Genomic DNA, 18,571 nt, shown 5'->3' on the forward strand with positions numbered 1-18,571 from the left:
CCCTTGAACTCTGCTTAGCCACCTCCTTAGCCCAATTTAAGAAGGGGCTGAAAACCTACTTCTTCGAGCAGGCCTACCCCTGACTATTTCCCCCCAGAATGCCCCCCCCCCCCCCCCCCCCCGTCTGTCAGCATTGTCAAACTGGCACGAATTTTATTGTACTGTACTGTTTTTAAATTATGTTTGTATTATTATATTGTTGTATGCCTTTTGTTGTACACCGCCCTGATTCTAAGAAGGGCGGTATATAAATAAATTTTTTAATTATTATTATTATTGGCCAACAAGGCTGAGGCTTCTGGGAGCTGAACTGTGGTCCCCAAACTGTGCTTTTTATTTTGAACTTCAGCCCCCAGAAGCCTCAGCCATGTTGGCCAATAGTCTGGGATTCTGGGAGCTGAAGTCCAAAAAAAATCCCTTTAAAGGGCACCTTTTGGGGACTCCAAGGTCGTCTGGAGTGTTTCCACAGTGTTTGCCCACAGTTAGACTGGAGGACAAAGTTTCCAGAACTGCCCCTGAGGCTGCTTTAGACAGAGTCCAGTCACACTGGAGAAATAATCCAGTTGGACAAAGCTCTGGTGCCACAACCCACTCCAGTTCCCAGAATTCCACAGCACTGGGCCCTGGCAGCTGGCTGCTCAAGGGGTGTCAAACTGGATTATTTCTCCAGTGTGACTGGACTCTGTCTAAAGCAGGGGCAATTATGGAAACCTTGTCCTCCAGACTAACTGTGGGAACCTAGGGGGAATATGTCTTCTTCCTTCTCTTCTCCCTCGCCCTGCCCTTGGCCGAAGTGGCCTGGGACGGGAGACAGAGCCTTCCACGTAGGCGCTCCCTTTGGCCAGTTAGAGGGCTGCCTTAGTGCCTTTGGCCTAGACTAGGCCCTGTCTGAGGCGCCCCTCTGAGTGCGTTACTATGGCAACGGGCCCAAACATGGCGGGCGCGCCTCTGACTGGAGGCTGCCTGGCGCTGATTGGCTGACGTTGGCCCCGCCCCGCCTGAGGGAGCTAGGTGCCTCAGTGGCAGTGCTGCTGCTTCTGTGGGGGGCCACTTCAGAGCGGAGCTTGGAAGGATGCGGACGGAGGGGCTCCCGCTGCTGCTGCTGGTCTTGCTGCTGTCGGGGCGGGGAGCGATGGGGAGCGAGCGCTGCCCGGCGCGGTGCGACGTGTCCCGCTGCCCGAGCCCCGGCTGCCCGAGCGGCTACGTCCCGGACGGCTGCAACTGCTGCCTGGTGTGCGCGGCGGGCGAGGGCGAGCCGTGCGGCCGGGCGGAGGACCCTCCGTGCGGGGAGAGCCTCCAGTGCCGCCTCGCCTCCGACCAAGGCCCCCCGGGCACCTGCCAGTGCAAGCTCAGCGGCGCCGTCTGCGGCACCGACGGCAGGAGCTACGCCAACGCCTGCCGCCTCAAGACCGCCCAGCGCCAGGCGCTCCAGAGGGGGCTGCCCCCGGTACGCCAGGCCCAGAAGGGCGCCTGCAGAGCCGGTAAGGCCCAGCGCCACCCCCCGCCCCTGCAGGCACCGCTGCCACGTGGGCTGAGAGAGTGTGACCTCCCCAAGGGCAGGTACTGAAAGAAATGACCGGGCTTGCCCATAGAGAATCATTGAAGAATGATTGGCCACAGCGAGTATTCCCCAATGATTCCCTATGGGCAGGTATGGTTTCTCTATGGGCAAGTATTCCCCAATGATTCCCTATGGGCAGGTATGGCTTCTCTATGGGCCAGTATTCCCCAATGATCCCCTATGGGCATGTATGGTTTCTCTATGGGCAACTATTCCCCAATGAATTCCCTATGGGCAGGTATGGCTTTCCTATGGGCCAGTATTCCCAATGATCCCCTAGGGGCATTATGGTTTCTCTATGGGCAAGTATTCCCAATGATTCTCTATGGGCAGGTATGGTTCTCTATGGGCAACTATTCCCCAATGATTCCCTATGGGCAGGTATGAGCTTCTCTATGGGCAGTATTCCCAATGATCCATGGCATGTATGGTTCTCTATGGGCAACTATTCCCCAATGATTCCCTATGGGCAGGTATGGTTCTCTATGGCCAGTATTCCCCAATGATCCCTATGGGCATGTATGGTTTCTCTATGGGAAAGTATTCCCCAATGATTCCCTATGGGCAGGTATGGTTTCTCTATGGGCAAGTATTCCCCAATGACCCCTATGGGCAGGTATGGCTTCTCTAGGGGCAAGTATTCCCCAATGATCCCCTATGGCAGGTATGAGGTCCCTATGGGCAAGTATTCCCCCATGATCCCCTATGGGCAGGTATTCTCCAATGATTCCCTATGGGCAAATACTGTATTCCCCAATTCCCCTATCAGTAAGTATGGTTTAGCTATGGGCAGGTGCTATCATTTGTTTCAGTACATCCCTTGCCTAAGGTCACCCAGTGGGTTTCCATGGCCAAGCCTGGATTCAAACCCTGGCCTCCAGAGTCCAAGGCTTGATCAAGCCACTATGCCATGCTGGCGGTGACCAAAGTTTCAAGTTCTCGATGGGCAAATTTGGGTGCTCAGAGGAAATTACACAGTTTTATTTTTTAAAATGTATTCTTTTAATAGTTATCCATTTTAACATTGTAATAATTTAATTCCTTTTTAATACACCTCTTTTCTATGTTTTTAATTGTATTGTTCTTTCAATATTGTGAGGTTGGTCTGAGTTCCAGTTCTGGGAAAAGAGCAGGAGACAAATAGTAGTAGTAGTAGCAATAATAATAATAATAATAATAATAATAATAAATGGGGGGTGTCTTTCCTTTAATCTGAGGAGAAGGAGGGAACCTCTTGAACTTAACAATGAGATTCCTTCCTCTAGCTTTTAAGGGGCTCCCCCATTCCTCAAGTTCAAGTTCAAGGAACCATTTTGGTTCTAGCACGGAGTGTGGATTAGAGCTGGAAACCCACTTTAGTTTTCCAAAGAACTGAGCATGGTTTGTGACAGTCTCCAGTCACTTGTTACCAGCATCTCATCTCTGTGGGAAAGGTTTTGCAGGTTGTCAAGGTACCTGGAAAACCTGCAAAGCCTGTGGAGAAACCATTGTCTAGTCCAGGAACGGACAACATGCAGGCAATTCCAGGGCTGTTTTTGCAGCTTGCACCTCTGCATACTTTCTAGACTACCCTTTTTCTAGCTTAAGAAGAAGTAGTAGTGATGGTGGTGAAATGGCCAATCCTCACAGCCTCACAGTAGATTACCTTTTAAGTTAAGGTTCTTCCTCTGCAGTATGTAACTTCAGAAATATCCTCCTCCTTCCCCCACAAAGCCACAGGCTTCACATTTTTGGCAAACCTAAAAAATCTGGTTTCTGGATGTAACTGTAGCATCCCTGACAGATGGTCATCAAGCCTCTTCTTAACTTTCTCTGGCAAAGGAGAACCCATCACTCCTGTTCCACTGCTGAATGGCTCAGACTGTTAGAAACCTCTCCCCACATTTTGCATATGTATGTATGTGCCTTCAAATCATCTGTTGATTTATGGCAGCAAGCGGCACTCGGAGGTAGTTTGCCAGTTCCTCTCTCTGAAATATAGCCTACGGCATTTGTTGGCAATATCCCACCCAGGTAATAAACAGGGCTTACCCTGCTTAACTTCCTGCATCAGTTATTATCTGGTGCCTTTAGGGTATTCAGGCAGGCTTTTCCAACCTTCATTTGAAACCACTTCCAAGCTTCACACACTGTTTCTAGTCTTGTCTTCTCGAGCAACCTGAGGAAGCTTGTTCCTTCTGCACAACACCTTTTTCAGATATATAAAGTTGGCTACTGTCCTATCTTCCTTTAATCTTTGCTCCTGTCTACCTAAATTTTCATTTAAGCCGTAAAGTAGGGCTTGATTTCCAGCCCTTACCAACATACACACATGCATATGCACATATGCAAAAGTTGGGGAAAGGTTTCTAACAATCTAAACCATTCAGCAGTGAGTGGTAGATTCTCCTTTGCTCAGGCTTCTATGGATGCTTGCTAATTTGTCAGGATCTTCTATGGATGCTTGCTAATTTGTCAGGCTGTCCAGAATTGTATCCAGTGTTCCAAGTGTGGTTTAACTAACACAAAATAGAATACAAAAGGATCTTGTAGTTCCTTGAGACTAAAGAGACAAAGAAGTTTGTAGCATAAGATGAATCTAATGAAGTGAACTGAATTATAAAAAGCTAATGTTCCAACCTTCTTTCGCTCTAAAGTCTCAATGGTCCCTTTGTATACTGATACAGACTAATGCAGTTAAGTTGTTCAATATGACAGAATGGTCCCTGGCTTATTGCAGTTACCCTGATATCAGGTCATCTTGGTGCTTTACACAGGAGCTGCTGCCAACCCAAATATCCCCAATCCTGTATTTGTGCCTTTGACTTTTTGGGCTTTATATTTATCTCTGTTGAATCTCATCTTGTTAGTTTTAGCCCAGTGTTCCAGTCCTTTTAAATACTGATTCAGTCTCCTGTGATATTTGTCATCCCTCCTAGCTTCAAATCATCTGCTTGTGCAGCCCCTTTTCACCACATCTCGTTTGTTTATTTTAAAAAGTTAGAAGCCTTGTCCTAGGACAGAGCCCTGGAAACAGACTAGTAAATTATCATCATCATCATCATCATCATCATCATCATCATCATCATCATCATCATCATCATCATCCCACTCAAGGCCTCTTTTCTGGGGGATGCTGAGCTGTTACTTCACCTCCTGTTAGTACAGCTATGTTTGCTCAGCTACCTGTAGATCCACCTAATAGTCGTAGCATCTAGCTCACATCAAGTTGTGGCCCAGTTGAGGTGTAATAATCCCAGTTCAGTAAACGACAGAGATTATCAGCCACGGAGTACGTTATGTGCTCACTGGTTCACTCCTTGCTCCTTTTGTTGTATGCCTCTTTGTGCCTAAATCAGCCTCAAGCTTCAAAGTAAGAAGCTGTGATACAAGTCTCCCCTATAAACCAGTTGTTGCTTTAAGTTTTATCAAACTGGGATTGTTGTTTTGAACTAGGCCTGTGTAACATGCTGCCTCTCTAGCATGCCAGAGGATTAAAGTGTATAGACAAAATGTTGAGAAAGAAAACAAAAAGAGTACTATGAGAGACTCCCCACTGTGCCAGTGAATTCAGTCTTATGTGCATTACAAATGGTACATGTGATGTACTGTGCAACAGCCTCACATTTCAAAAAGGCTTTTTAAAGTCTTGTTGCTTTGGCTTTGGGCTTTGGAACAGATCATAAGAGCATCAAAATATGCCGTGTTTGATCAGAGAAGAGCTGCTTGGGTGCATATTCCATTCAGGACAACAGTTACTTAGATGCTTCTAGAAGTTCACAATGAAGGCACGGAGGCAATGACACATCTGCTACTGTTTGTTCCTAATGTCTGGCCTTCTGGCCAATAACTAACATGGCAAATTGCTGGCATTAAACCAATACTGTGTAAGTTGGTCCAAGATCCAGGAAGGAAATGGTGTCCAAAAACACTTCACCGAAAGGCTTAAAACGTTTTGAGTAATCCTAGGCTTTCACTATTAAATATTTATAAAAGCAGTATTATTAGCAACTGCATGTCTCTGAGGTTTTCCTTGAACATAACCATCCTTGACCTGCAGTTCTGTGCACACTTGCTTGGAAAAATACCAGGGGAAATGCAAGTGTAGGGTTATATAGTACTTCTTAATAAACAAGTATAGACCTAAGCTGTATGCAGTGGTGTGGGACAGACAATTTTCTGTGCACAATTTTAATGCTTAACTGTTCCATGAAAAATTGTTTCATAAACTCCATTAGCAATAATAAATGCCATTAGCTATAAGTAATAATAAATGCCTTGCTAAAAGTACAACTAAATAATTATATCAAAGGTCCCTTTGTTCTACTTAAAGTTTGATTAAGGAAAGTATATGCAGTGCAATCTTTCAATATTTTCTATACCATAGAATCATAGAATCATAGAGTTGAAAGAGACCACAATGGTCATCCAGTCCAACCCCCTTGCCATGCAGGAACTCTCAATCAGAGCATCCCTGACAGATGGCCATCGAGCCTCTGCTTAAAGACCTCCAAGGAAGGAAACTCCACTACACTCCGAGGGAGTGTGTTCCACTGTCCAACAGCCCTTACTGTCAGTCCTTAATGTTGAGGTGGAATCTCTTTTCCTGTAGCTAGCATCCATTGTTCCGGGTCCTGTTCTCTGTAGCAGCAGAAAACAAGCTTGCTCCCTCCTCAGTATGACATCCCTTCAAATATTTAAACAGAGCTATCATATCACCTTTTAGCCTTCTCTTCTTCAGGTTAAACATCCCCAGCTCCCTAAGTCGTTCCTCATAGGACAGTGATGGAGAACCTGTGGCACACGTGCCAGAGGTGGCACTCAGAGCCCTCTCTGTGGGCACGTGTGCCATTGCCCCAGCACAGAGTTTGCCAGAGTTTGTTACTAGAAACCCAGAGGGACACGGCACTTCGTAATAAATAAGAGGGTTTTGGGTTGCAGTTTAGGCACTCGGCCTCCAAAAGGTTCACCATCACTGTCATAGGACATGGTTTCCAGACCCTTCACCATTTTAGTCGCCCTCCTTTGGACACGCTCCAGTTTCTCAACATCCTTTTTGAACTGTGGTGCCCAGAACTGGACACAGTATTCCAGGTGGGGCCTGACCAAAGCAGAATAGAGTGGCACTATGACTTCTCTTGATCTAGACACTATACTTTTATCGATGCAACCTAAAATTGCATTGGCCTTTTTAGCTGCCGCATCACACTGTTGACTCATGTTCAACTTGTGATCTACTTGGACTCCCTGATCCCTTTCACACGTAGTTTCATTCAGGCAGGTGTCCCCCATCCTATATCTGTGCATTTCATTTTTCCGCCCTAAGTGCAGTACCTTACATTTACCCATGTTGAATTTCATTTTGTTAGCTTTGGCCCAGCTTTCTAGTCTATTCAGGCCATTTTGAATTTTGATCCCGTCCTCTGGGGTATTTGCTACTCCTCCTAATTTGATGTCATCTGCAGATTTGATAAGTATGCCCCCAATTCTGTCATCCAAGTCATTGACAAAGATGTTGAATAATACTGGGTCCAAGACGGACCCCTGTGGGATCCCACTGGTCACTTTTCTCCAGGATGAAAAAGACATTGTTGAGCACCCTTTGGTTTCGGCTAGTCAACCAATTACAAATCCATGTAACAGTTACTTTGTCTAGCCCAAATTTCACTAGTTTGTTTGCAAGAATGTCATGGGAAACCCTGTCAAAGGCCTTACTGAAATCAAGATATACTATATCCACAGCATTCCCTTCATCTACCAGGCTGGTAATTTTATATATATAAAAAGAGATTAGATTTGTCTGGCATGACTTGTTTCTCTGCAACCCACATTGACTTTTTGTGATTATGGAATTACCTTCTAGATGTTCACCAGTAATTTCCAAAGTAAAAGTTTCAACTTGTTTGAATATAGCACTTAAGGAAAACTGAGCAAAGCAGTCCTGCTCTCAGATTCTGCCAAATGAGAGACTGTGGGATTTCACAGAATCAAGATTCATGGTAGATATGCTGCTAGAACACCCCAGATGCTGGAGACTGTATGAAACAGGATGGATTTGTGGCAGAGAAAAGGAGCACGCTTGTTCTGTATCCTCTATTCCAAGATAAGGCAACCAAAGCCCCGAACCCTTGTAATTTTTTTTTGTTTGAAAATGTGCAATTTTTAGGTAATATTTGCCCTGAAATTACATAGAAAGCCCCCCAAACATGTGAAACCACAAGAAAATACTCCTAACAGCACCTCAGGACAGTGTACTAGTTCCAGATACAGTGGACCCTTGTTATACGCTGGGGTTTGGTTCCAAGATCCCCCGTGTATAACAAAATCCGTGTATGCTCAAGTCCCATTACATATAATGATATAGCAAAATGGTGTCCCTTATAAAAAATGGAACATCAAGGTAAATTTATACTTTTTAGGAACATTTTCAAACCGTGTATGCTTGAATCCGTGTATAAAAAAATGCCGTGTATAAGAAGGGCCGACTGTACCACCATTTTCCTTTGCAGTCCCACTGAAAATGGTAGATGAACTGATGACTATTCTGAGATGAGCTGTAGAGGAAAATTGAAGCATTTGGGGCTTGCTGTGGGTGGCTGGCCCATGGAAGGAGTCAGAGGAGGAAATTGCTCCCTGATTCCCGTGCGTTTGCTCACTCCTGTGGTCTGGAAATCAAGTGTTGTGGTCTGAAAATAAGGACAATGAGGAATGGTTGAGGGAGCTAGGTATGTTTAGCTTGAAGAAGAGAAGACTGAGAAGCAGAGATGGAATTAGCTTGTTTTTTAGAGTCCAATGCAGGAAAGGAGGCTCCAACTAAATATTAAGAAGGACTTCTCAATGGCAACAGTTTGGCAATGGAATAGAAAGTGGTGGTCTCTCCTTCATTAGAGGTTTTAAAATAAGTTAGTTGGCTACCCCCCAGGGATGCTTCAGCTGTGGAATTCTGCAGTGACATGGGGTTAGACTTAATGGCCTTTGACCTTTCCAACTCATGACTCTGGATTGTGGCTGTATCCCTGTTGATGGTACAACTTTATATCAGCTCCAGATCTGAGAAAGGAATTTCTCTCCATTAACTTAAATGGGAGGAAGAATACTCCAAATAACATCTGTGTATTGACGATTGACCTGCCCACCTTTCTATGGCATTGCATAGACTAGGACATAACCCAGCAACCTGTCAGTCCACCATCACCATGGACATCCCACATGGGTTTGTGGCATGGGGTGGCACCTTTGGTTTGGATTATACACACTTAAAGTTCACAAGGAAGAACTGTAGTGAGGAGCAACAGGAAAACCAACAGGAAGTACTAGCTAAATGCCTGAGATTTCAAAAAGATTTTGATCTGGAACAATTGCAGTGTTGGTGTCAGCCACAATTGCATGAAGGGAATGTTTCACAGCTGCAGTACCAAAACTGGTGGAGATAAGATTTACCAAATGTATTTGGAGAAGAGCCTCACACAGTGATTTTAAGTTGGGGGTAGGCTGGCAAAGGAAGAGGCAGTTCTGAGTTCATCTCAAGATATTGAGACAAAAGTGTAAAGGTAAGCACCAATCCATCAGTTGTGGTGAAAGTGACTCAGCAGCCTTTGCATCGCTTTCAAAATCCTGTAATTTTATTCTGCTTGCCTGTACTAGTTAGAATTTTCATACTATGTTCTGTGCTGTCCGAATCTTCTAGGTCATCTTGATGTTCAGAACCATCTACAGTTCATTACAGATCAGGTTGTTGCCCATATATAAACTACCATGGCTAAACTGTCCCTCTGTCTGTGGCTGCTCACAGTTGTCAGCTTGATTAAAAGTGTTGAAATGCAGACTTAAGTACCAGGGCCACTTGAGCCAGCCTTGTATACCCCCTTTTTCAGGGGAGTATTGTGTTATTACAGCCATCGTGGTATAGTAGTTGGAGTATTGGACTAGGACTCAGGAGACAAGAGTTCCAATCACTCTTTGGCCATGTAAACTCACAGAGTGACCTTGGGCAAGTCACACTCTCTCATCCTCAGAGGACAATGACAAACCCCCTCTGAACACATCTTGCCAAGAAAACCCCATGACAAGTTTGCCTTAAGATCACTGTAAGTTGAAAACAAAGGCACATAACAACAACAATGCTATGTAAAAGAAGGTGCACATCCTGCTTCTAGACATGAGAACCACCTAGCCACAGGATTACTGTCTTGTTGGGTTTCAGCTTCAGTTTAGTGGCCTTGTTTTGGGCTGTTAACAGCTCCTGGAAGCTGCTGTCTCAGAGGAACCCCCTGTCCTGTACATGTCACTGGGAAGTGGAGGGAAAAGGATAAGGAAAGACTCAAAGGGTGGCCTACACATCATTTTTCTTCCTCTGTATGTGCACTTTGTGTAATCTTTTTTGCCTGACTCAGATACTGAAGTTCAGTTACTTTGGGCTATGGAAATGCCTCATCTGATATTCATTTCTTCGAATGTTCTAATATTAATGTAATGTGCACTTAATAAACAGAAGCTTAAAAATGTAAGTTACATAGGCTAACCTGGTTTCATTCAATTTAGGGCAGGAGAAAAGTTTTCAGAAAAGTTTCCAATTCATAATTGTCTGGAAAACCTTCATCACTGGCTAGAAATACAGCTGTTCAAATAGTGGAACATTATTATTTGGGAGATTCTCTCTGCATTTTGAAGAGTTTAAAAATGTTTTCTTTGGTGTCTGTGTTTAATATTACAGTATTTCTGACTTTTTTTAATTTACAAATACCATTTCATAGTTCTGCCACAGAGCTAATTCATGAAGTATGTGAAAAATGGGCGGTGATTCTCGTTATACTTTCAGTTTTTAAAAGAATAATTATATCATAAATCAAGCCAGTTAATGCAGCTTTGGTAATATGAGTTAGAAGTTATAATTTAATATTTGGGAGCTGGTGAAAAAAACTGCATCTTAGAATTAACAGCTAGCAGTGGTTAGGTGTATAGAAAGGTTTAATGAATGGCTGGTGTAATTCATAAAAAGCCCATAGGATTTCTCCCACATTTTTTTTAACAGATAAGAATTTTTAGAGGATTTTAAATTGCAAGAATAGCAATTTGTGTGTCTCAAAGCCCCAAAGAGACATACCTTTATTGGCCAACCAGAATCCACAAAACATACCATGCAAGCACTTGAAGCTCCACTAACTTCTTCATCAGGCAAAAGAACTTTAAAAACGTATGCTGAAATAATTAAAAATCTTTGCCATTATCTTATACAGAAGCAATAAACCATTTGAAGCGTTTCACATGAGACCATATCTTGATGGAAGGAAGGACTGAAGGGCAACAACAGTGTCTTTCCACTTAGTCACTCCCACATAGCCTTGAAGCCCCAGTGACACATAACCTTTTTCTTTTCACAAATTGCTAGAGCAGGCTCATAATCTGGATTGAACCCTGGCATTGGTGGGGAGGTACCCACTACAGTTCTTCTCAGATTGTCCTCCTGTGTTTGCGCTTTGCCTTGTCTCAGTCTGGTTTAGGGGTCCTGTACTGACAATTGTAGCAGGGTTTAGGGTGGGGGGAATCAGCTGCAGAATTAAGGTCATGTGTAGTTTTGCCCTGAAGAACAAACGAAAGGCTCTTAAACTGTCTTTCCTTTTTTCACAGAGTGAGCAATAACTCTCTCTTACGAAACCCAAATACTAAAACCGGGATAAAACAAAGTAATGGAATTTTTCCAGATGGATGACCTGTTTCTTCCAAAGCCACTTGATGGGATACCTGCAAAGCATAGTAGCATGTGCAGGCAACGATACGAAAGAGAATGTGAGGCCCTAGAATTACAAGCTGAACTGAAAGTTACCCTTGAGCAATATTCAGTGAACGGATTAAGTGTGTTCTCACAAACCCTAATCCATTTCACATTTAATTTTAACAAAATGTGTTCATCCAAAGCTGATTTTGCCCTCAATAGTAGCTAGCTGTTATATGAGGTATTTGGCAAGTGGATGGGTAAACATTTGGTTGATATACTCAAGATGATCAGAGCTTGAAACTATATCCCCTTCATCATATATGTACATGATATCTCAGATGGAGAAAGGGTGAGCAGGCAAACAGACATGGGCTCAGTAACCATATTTTGAGGACAGAGAGAGCTAATGGTGGGTGAACGTTTCTTGAAAGCCCTGTGATACGTGCCTTCATGTGCTGCATCTTTGTTCTCTTTGAAGGTTTTGTTACACTCATTGCTTTCAGAATTGGAACACTTGCATGGAATAAAGTAGAGATAATATTTTAAGAAAACATGTTTGCTCAGGAAGTGAGATCTGAAAATGTTTTGAAAAAATTCCACTGGTAGTTCAGAATAAACTAAATGTAATGATGTTTCCCTGGGCAGGAGCAGATGTGCTCCTCCAGAAAAGCAAAACAAAAACATGTTTTTAGAAAAAGAAAAACATTTCCCCGCCTCTTCTGGGAAATTTGTGTGTTGTTAATTATAATTTTACTCTTGTCTGAGTAAATATAAAATAAAGTATCCAGAATAAAAATGCCTTCTTAAAAGGGTTTTCCGCCTTCTTCCTGCAGGGTCATACCAGCACTTTAGTTTGGGGATATAAGGACTTTTAACTCATTTTAAATTAATGATATTATCCTTTGCTTCATTCTGAAGAGCAAGTATGTTTTAAAATGTTAAAGCATGCTTTGGTTAAAGAAAAAGTAATCCTTTCACTTACTTAATGCTGCTTCTGAGTAACAACACATAGTATTGTACTGCTATTTCATTTCTCTTTTAGACTGTGTTGGCACCTATCAAATGTAGAGTTTGTCTTCTTTCATGCACCAAACAGTCTTATGGTATAGCACAGGCCTGGTACTGTATAGTACAACATTGGCCTAACTTTGTAAGTTCTGATTGTCACATTATTCTGTTGTAGCATCAACAAAGAATCTTTCTTACCTTACATACTATTAAATCTATCATGGCATAAGCTTTTGTGGAGCATAGTCCATTTCATCAGATGTGTGGAATGATGAAAAGTCATCCCAAGCTAACGGATATACACACTCATGGGGGGGGGGGGGGAGAAAAAATATGCATGAGGTCAGAAGGGAAAGCAATGCAAGATAACCAAGTAGTGGTGATTGTGGTAAAGCTAGTATTAAAATAATGACACTGGCAAATCACAGGAGAGTATTGATAAACTTTCTGGCACTTATAGTTTACTTTAGCCACACTTGGACAGATAGTTAAGAGTGTTTTGTTTTTGTTTTTTTTGGTTGTTTCTTCTGTTTAAATATTTGAAGGGATATCATATTGAGGAGGGAGCAAGCTTGTTTTTTGCTGCTCCAGAGAACAGGACCTGGAGCAATGGATGCAAGCTGCAGGAAAAGAGATTCCACCCCAACATTAGGAGGAACTTCCTGACAGTAAGGGCTGTTAGACAGTGGAACAATCTTCCTCGGAGTGTAGTGGAGTCTCCTTCCTTAGAGGTTTTTAAACAGAGGCTGGATGGTCATCTGTCAGGTATGCTTTGATTGTGATTTCCTGCATGGCAGGGGGTTGGACTGTCTTCCAATTCTATGATTCTGTGGTGACCATACAGAGGGTCATACAAAAGCATAGTTGGATACTGTCCCTCACCTACCTACTCTTCCTTTTTTGGTGTTTTCAAGTTTTGAAACTACTTTGGCTCTGCTAGAAGGAAAAAAACCTACTTGGGTGGGGGTGGGGGTTTCCACTTCCATCCCCACCGATTGCCACCACAATTTGGTTGACATTTTTGGTTTTTGACTGGAGAAGATTTTTTGACTTTCTGTGAAATCCATGATATGTCTCCTTATCCCTCTTAACCAAAAATCATTCTACAGCTACCCATTCAGACTAAGAGGAAAGCCAATGTCACCCTCTGCTAGATTATCACAATTTTCAGTCTAAAGCAATCTGAACACACCTTTCATGCCCATTTGGTAATAAGTCCAAGTGAAGTCAATGGCACTTGCTTCTGAGTCAGCATATCTATAGTTATTTTGTCTGCTTCCTGGTCATTATCTGAGGGAGCAAAATAAAAAGAACATGACTAGGAAGATTTGAAAAGACATGTCAAGCCTCCTTTGGAAAGTAATATTGATTTAACCCTGTTTGATTTCTCACAGCAAATCAATGGATATTATAGCAGTTGTTGAAAGTATTTTTGAAGCTGAACTAAATATCATTTTGTATTGTATTCTTATTCAATACAATACACTAATTCATACTTACTTAACTGTAGTCTCTTCGCTCTCCCTCCTATTTTTAATGGTTGATCTTCCATCCTGGTCCATGATTTTTTTAAAGATGAAGAGGACACTTTTCTGGCCCGGAGAGCCACTCCCCACCACCCATTCATGGGAAGTTGGGGAGAAAAATAACTAAACTGGTTTTGCAGTCTGGAGTCACTTACCCAGTACCAAATATCACTTCTCCACAATGAAATGCCCCCCCTGAAATAAAAAGCCATAAAACACAGGTTTACAAAATACTAGAATACCGAAACAGAAATGGAGGAAGTACCAGAGAAGTGGATGAGTGTATTGTGTGGTACATGAGTGTCTCAGGTGTTGCAGTAAAAAGCTCCAGTGTGCCGTTGCTAAAGCTGTGGTTTCCACTTGATTCACTGTATATTTGTGTTTCAAAGTACTGTACAATATATAAAAATTCTGCTTTTGGTGTTTGCAACTCTTTCAAACATAATGTAGCACTCCTTGAATTTGCAGTCATGGGATGGGCATACCAGTTTGAATTCTTCTCAAGCATTACCGGCTGCCAACTACCTAGTGATAAAGTAATTATTATAATCATCACACAGAAGTTCACCATTACTCTTCTGTTACTGCTGCCAAATAACATTGAATTCTTGGTAATGTGCCCTAAATTTTAATTTGAGCTAGCACCCTTTTTGGAGGGAGAGAGGGAGGGGTTGGGCTTACTAGTTTTTTTGTGATTCAAAGTCAAATCACAATAATTCTGTATGGTCATTGACTTTTTTTTTTTTCTGGACATCCACATTCGAATCTTCCCAGAGCCATGAAATCCACTTGGGCCACTCAATCCCTCCCAGCCAGACCACATAACTACTAGGAAGATCAAGTGGAGTGGGTGGAGAACCATGTGTGCCGTTCATTGAGGGAAAGATGGGATACAGATATAACTAACAATTAATAACCTCTGAGTAGAACAGAAGCCAGCATCTTTTAGAGAAGTTAATGTTTGTATAAGGTTCATCTTGTACAGAAATTATCAAAACCTCTAATTTTCTAATTTCTTAAAAGATGTCCATTTCTCTTTGCTAGTACAGGTCATCCACAGCCAAACAGCCCAAGGTTTAAGTTTAACTTCATTGCAGATGTGGTGGAGAAGATTGCACCAGCAGTTGTCCATATTGAACTTTTCCTAAGGTAAATTGCTTGCATTTTAGGACTAAAAAGAGCAGTAATGTTGTCCAAAGTAATTTTTGGTTATCTTTGCCACCATGGGTGCATGTTGATGCCCTGAATTATATGCCAGTGTCTCTGGGTTGTGTCATCAAAGCTCCCCAGAATCCTTGCACTGTATTCTGATTGAAAGCAGATGACTGTTCTCTTATCCAGGAAGGCAGTTCTACTATCTTTTTATGGTAGAATAATAATTTCTCCTTCCCTGAGAATCCCTGAAATATACAAGGATGACCAATGGTAGGTCTGCTTAGTGCTTTAGTTGAAATTTCAGTGTAGCATTCTAGGAAGCAAGGAATGAAATGAAAAACAATGGGCTATATGGAACCTCTTCCAATCTGCCAAAAATTTTCTTCTTACAAAATTGTTTGTGTATCAGATTCTTACGGTTTTGGTGCATTTGCAGCTGTCAGTTATATTATCTAGTAGTGTTAATTGAAAAGCATCTTCTTGTTGCTTTCTTTCCATCTTTCTCTTTTATTGAGGAAGGTTGGTTGAAGATAACCTTTCTCTTAAGTATCCAAATGCTCATGCACTGTGTGAGCAATAAACACACTTTTTTTGTTATGTGTCATCAAGTCAGCTTTGATCTCTATGAGTAAGAGATCTCCAGGAGACTCTGTAATAAACAGGCCTGCTCAAAAGAATAAGGAAAAGTTTGTTCCAGCTCACCTCAAATAATGACACACAGAAGCCAGAAAATAAAACAAATAAAAATTAGATGGGAACTCAAGAGAGTTACAGTGGTACCCCGGGTTACGAAATTAATTCGTTCCGCCGCCGCTTTCGTAACCCGAAATAGTTCGCAAGCCGAAAAACCCATAGGCGCTAATGGGGAAAAGCCGCGATTTCGTGTGAAATAGCGCCGAAAAGCACCAAAAATTTTTTCGTAACCCGAAAAAACCTTCGTAACCCGGAACAGTTTTTTTAAATGGATTTTTTTCGTAACCCGGAAATTTCGTAAGGCGGCGCATTCGTATCCCGGGGTACCACTGTACATTATTCCTTGCTACCCAGTAAGACTTCAACAACTTCCATAAAGGAAATAAAATGAATGATATTCTGAGAGGGTCTTGACTACCTGAGGGTCTTCTGCCAAGCAAACAAAATGCTGTAGTCCTCATTCCATTTCTGAATTCCAGACATTAGCTTAGAATTTCTCAATTTTTTCTGTTTTCTTGCTTCTGTACTTCAGTTCTTTTGCTTCGAGCTTTTCATCTTTTTTCCCTCCTCCCCAAGAAACCATGAAGCAGCAGTCTGATTGGCTTTTACAACAAGAAGCCTGCTAGCCCAGAGCCATGCAATGCCTCCCTATAGCTTCTTTTAGAGAAATAAAAAACACCTCAGAAAGTCTTATTTAAAATATTTATGTTTTACTTTTTAGGGCTTTACAAAGCAACTTACAAAATAACCTTAAAACAATATACTGTACTACATAATAATAACCACTGTCATTTAAAACATTATTAGCAAGGATAAAACCAATTAAGCAAAGATTAGAAAACATAAAAACACAGATATCTCACATTAGATGTACTTGGCTTCATGCTATTTGGCAATATCCCTAGTAGTTAAGGGAGAAAAATGGGTAAAATGATAAGACTGCCTGTTTATAATTTCACAGCGGAGAGGGTGAGATCCTCCTGAGAGTTGGGTGTTTGTTCTGAATACATAGGGTTTTTGTATTTGCAGATAAAGATAAAGAAAGAATGGTTGAAGACAGGCTGATTCTGAAGACACTAGTGATCCATTACCAGTATAGCACTTGAATAGCTTAGACCCCAGGGGGTTCCTCTTAATTTACACTTCATGATTTTGTTCACCTGTTCACATCTCTTAACAGATCCAATATCTGCAGAATCTGTTGAGAAATGACACTGTCTTTTTCTGTGATTGCTTCTGAAAAAACAATGCAAATGACCACTCTGGCATTACTTAGATTTTGATATAGTGTAAACTGTTTTAAGAGAAGTAATAGTGCCACTGTATTCTGCTTTGGTCAGGTCCCACCTGGAATATTGTGTCCAGTTCTGGGCACCACAATTTGAAAAGGATGTTGAAAAACTGGAGCATGTCCAAAGGAGGGTGACTAAAATGGTGAAGGGTCTGGAAACCATGCCCTATGAGGAACGACTTAGGGAGCTGTGGATGTTTAACCTGGAGAAGAGAAGGTTAAGAGGTGATATGATAGCCCTGTTTAAATACTAGAAGGGATGTCATATTGAGGGGGGAGCAAGCTTGTTTTCTGCTGCCCCAGAGACTAGGACCTGGAGCAATGGATGCAAGCTCCAGGAAAAGAGATTCCACCTCAACATTAGGAGGAACCTCCTGACAGTGGGCTGTTTGACAGTGGAACAAACTCCCTCAGAGTGTAGTGGAGTCTCCTTCCTTGGAGGTCTTCAAACAGAGGCTGGATGGCCATCTGTCGGGGATGCTTTGATTCCTGCATGACAGGGGATGGACTGGAGGTCCTTGCCGTCTCTTCCAACTCTGTGATTCTATGAGATGAGCCTGATGGCATATTTTTCTTCTTTTTTAACAGGCACCCTCTGTTTGGTCGCAGTTCCTCTTTCTAGTGGATCTGGGTTTATTATGTCGGATACAGGTTTAATTGTGACCATGCCCATGTTGTGTCTAGCACTAGTACCCGCGACTGGACGGCAGCAGTTAAAAGTGCAGCTACAAGATGGAGCACTTATGAAGCAAAAATCAAAGACATTGATAGAAGTCTGAAAGCAACAATAAAGATCAATCCACGGGTAAGTAGAGAAATGTTTTTGTAATGTTCTATGTGTGCAGTTGCTTAAAAACCAGGAGTGTAGATTTGGGGCGGGGGGTGGGTGAGGCATATGGTACTGACTAGATGCCAGTGCTTTATATTGGGAACAATGACAAAAACAACTATTATTGTTATTGTTTGTTGTTGTTGTTATTATTATTTATGCTTCTACAAGGCTTGAGGCAGGCTACAACATAAATTAAACAGAAAATCATTGAACATTGTAAAAACATTGCAAAAACAATGTTAAATACATAAACCTAGGACAGATTAAAACCATCCATTCTAGATTAAAATATCCCAATTTAAATTCATAATTTAAAATTGACTTGGGAGCTCTGTAGGAAGAGATAGGTCTTTAATATTCTTTTAATTCAGACAGAATTGGTACAAAGGTAGCCCACAGTAGAACACAAGCAGTCTTGTGCACTACCATCTTTAGGTCTTCCAATTCTAGAAGTGACACAGCTGACATATCAGCCAAAGCTGATAGTAAGCACTTCTGGCCATTGCCTCTATCTGGGCTGACATTTGGGAGGCAGAGCACTCCCAAACTGTGAATAAGTCTTTCAGGGGGATTGTAAACCGATACAGAATTGGTTGACACACCTCTATTCCCAGATTGGGATCTTTAATAGTAATCACTTCTGTCTTGTCCGTACAGAAACACCGGAGTTAAGAAATCCAGGCTTTCAGTTGGAAACCAGTAAAGCTTTATCAGAAACTAGATGTTTACCCCAGATGTGTGTTGTCATGGACTAAAGAGACATTGTTAATAAGGATATTAAAGACATATATAAGTACAAATTTTTAGTTGC

The 18,571-nt window shown here is 42.1% G+C and overlaps 1 protein-coding gene across 1 annotated transcript in view; it reads left to right on the top strand.

Moving 5' to 3' along the window:
* Positions 1 to 1,042: 1,042 nt before the first annotated feature.
* Positions 1,043 to 18,571, top strand: part of HTRA3 (HtrA serine peptidase 3) — a 34,235-nt gene continuing 16,706 nt past the window's right edge. Inside the window, 4 exon segments of the mRNA XM_042469644.1 lie at positions 1,043 to 1,481; positions 14,839 to 14,938; positions 17,517 to 17,534; positions 17,536 to 17,701. Coding sequence (XP_042325578.1) covers positions 1,073 to 1,481; positions 14,839 to 14,938; positions 17,517 to 17,534; positions 17,536 to 17,701 — 693 coding nt within the window. The 5' untranslated portion in view covers positions 1,043 to 1,072.

This window comes from Sceloporus undulatus, chromosome 5, assembly GCF_019175285.1.
Source record: "Sceloporus undulatus isolate JIND9_A2432 ecotype Alabama chromosome 5, SceUnd_v1.1, whole genome shotgun sequence".
In the NCBI taxonomy this organism is placed as follows: domain Eukaryota; kingdom Metazoa; phylum Chordata; class Lepidosauria; order Squamata; family Phrynosomatidae; genus Sceloporus; species Sceloporus undulatus.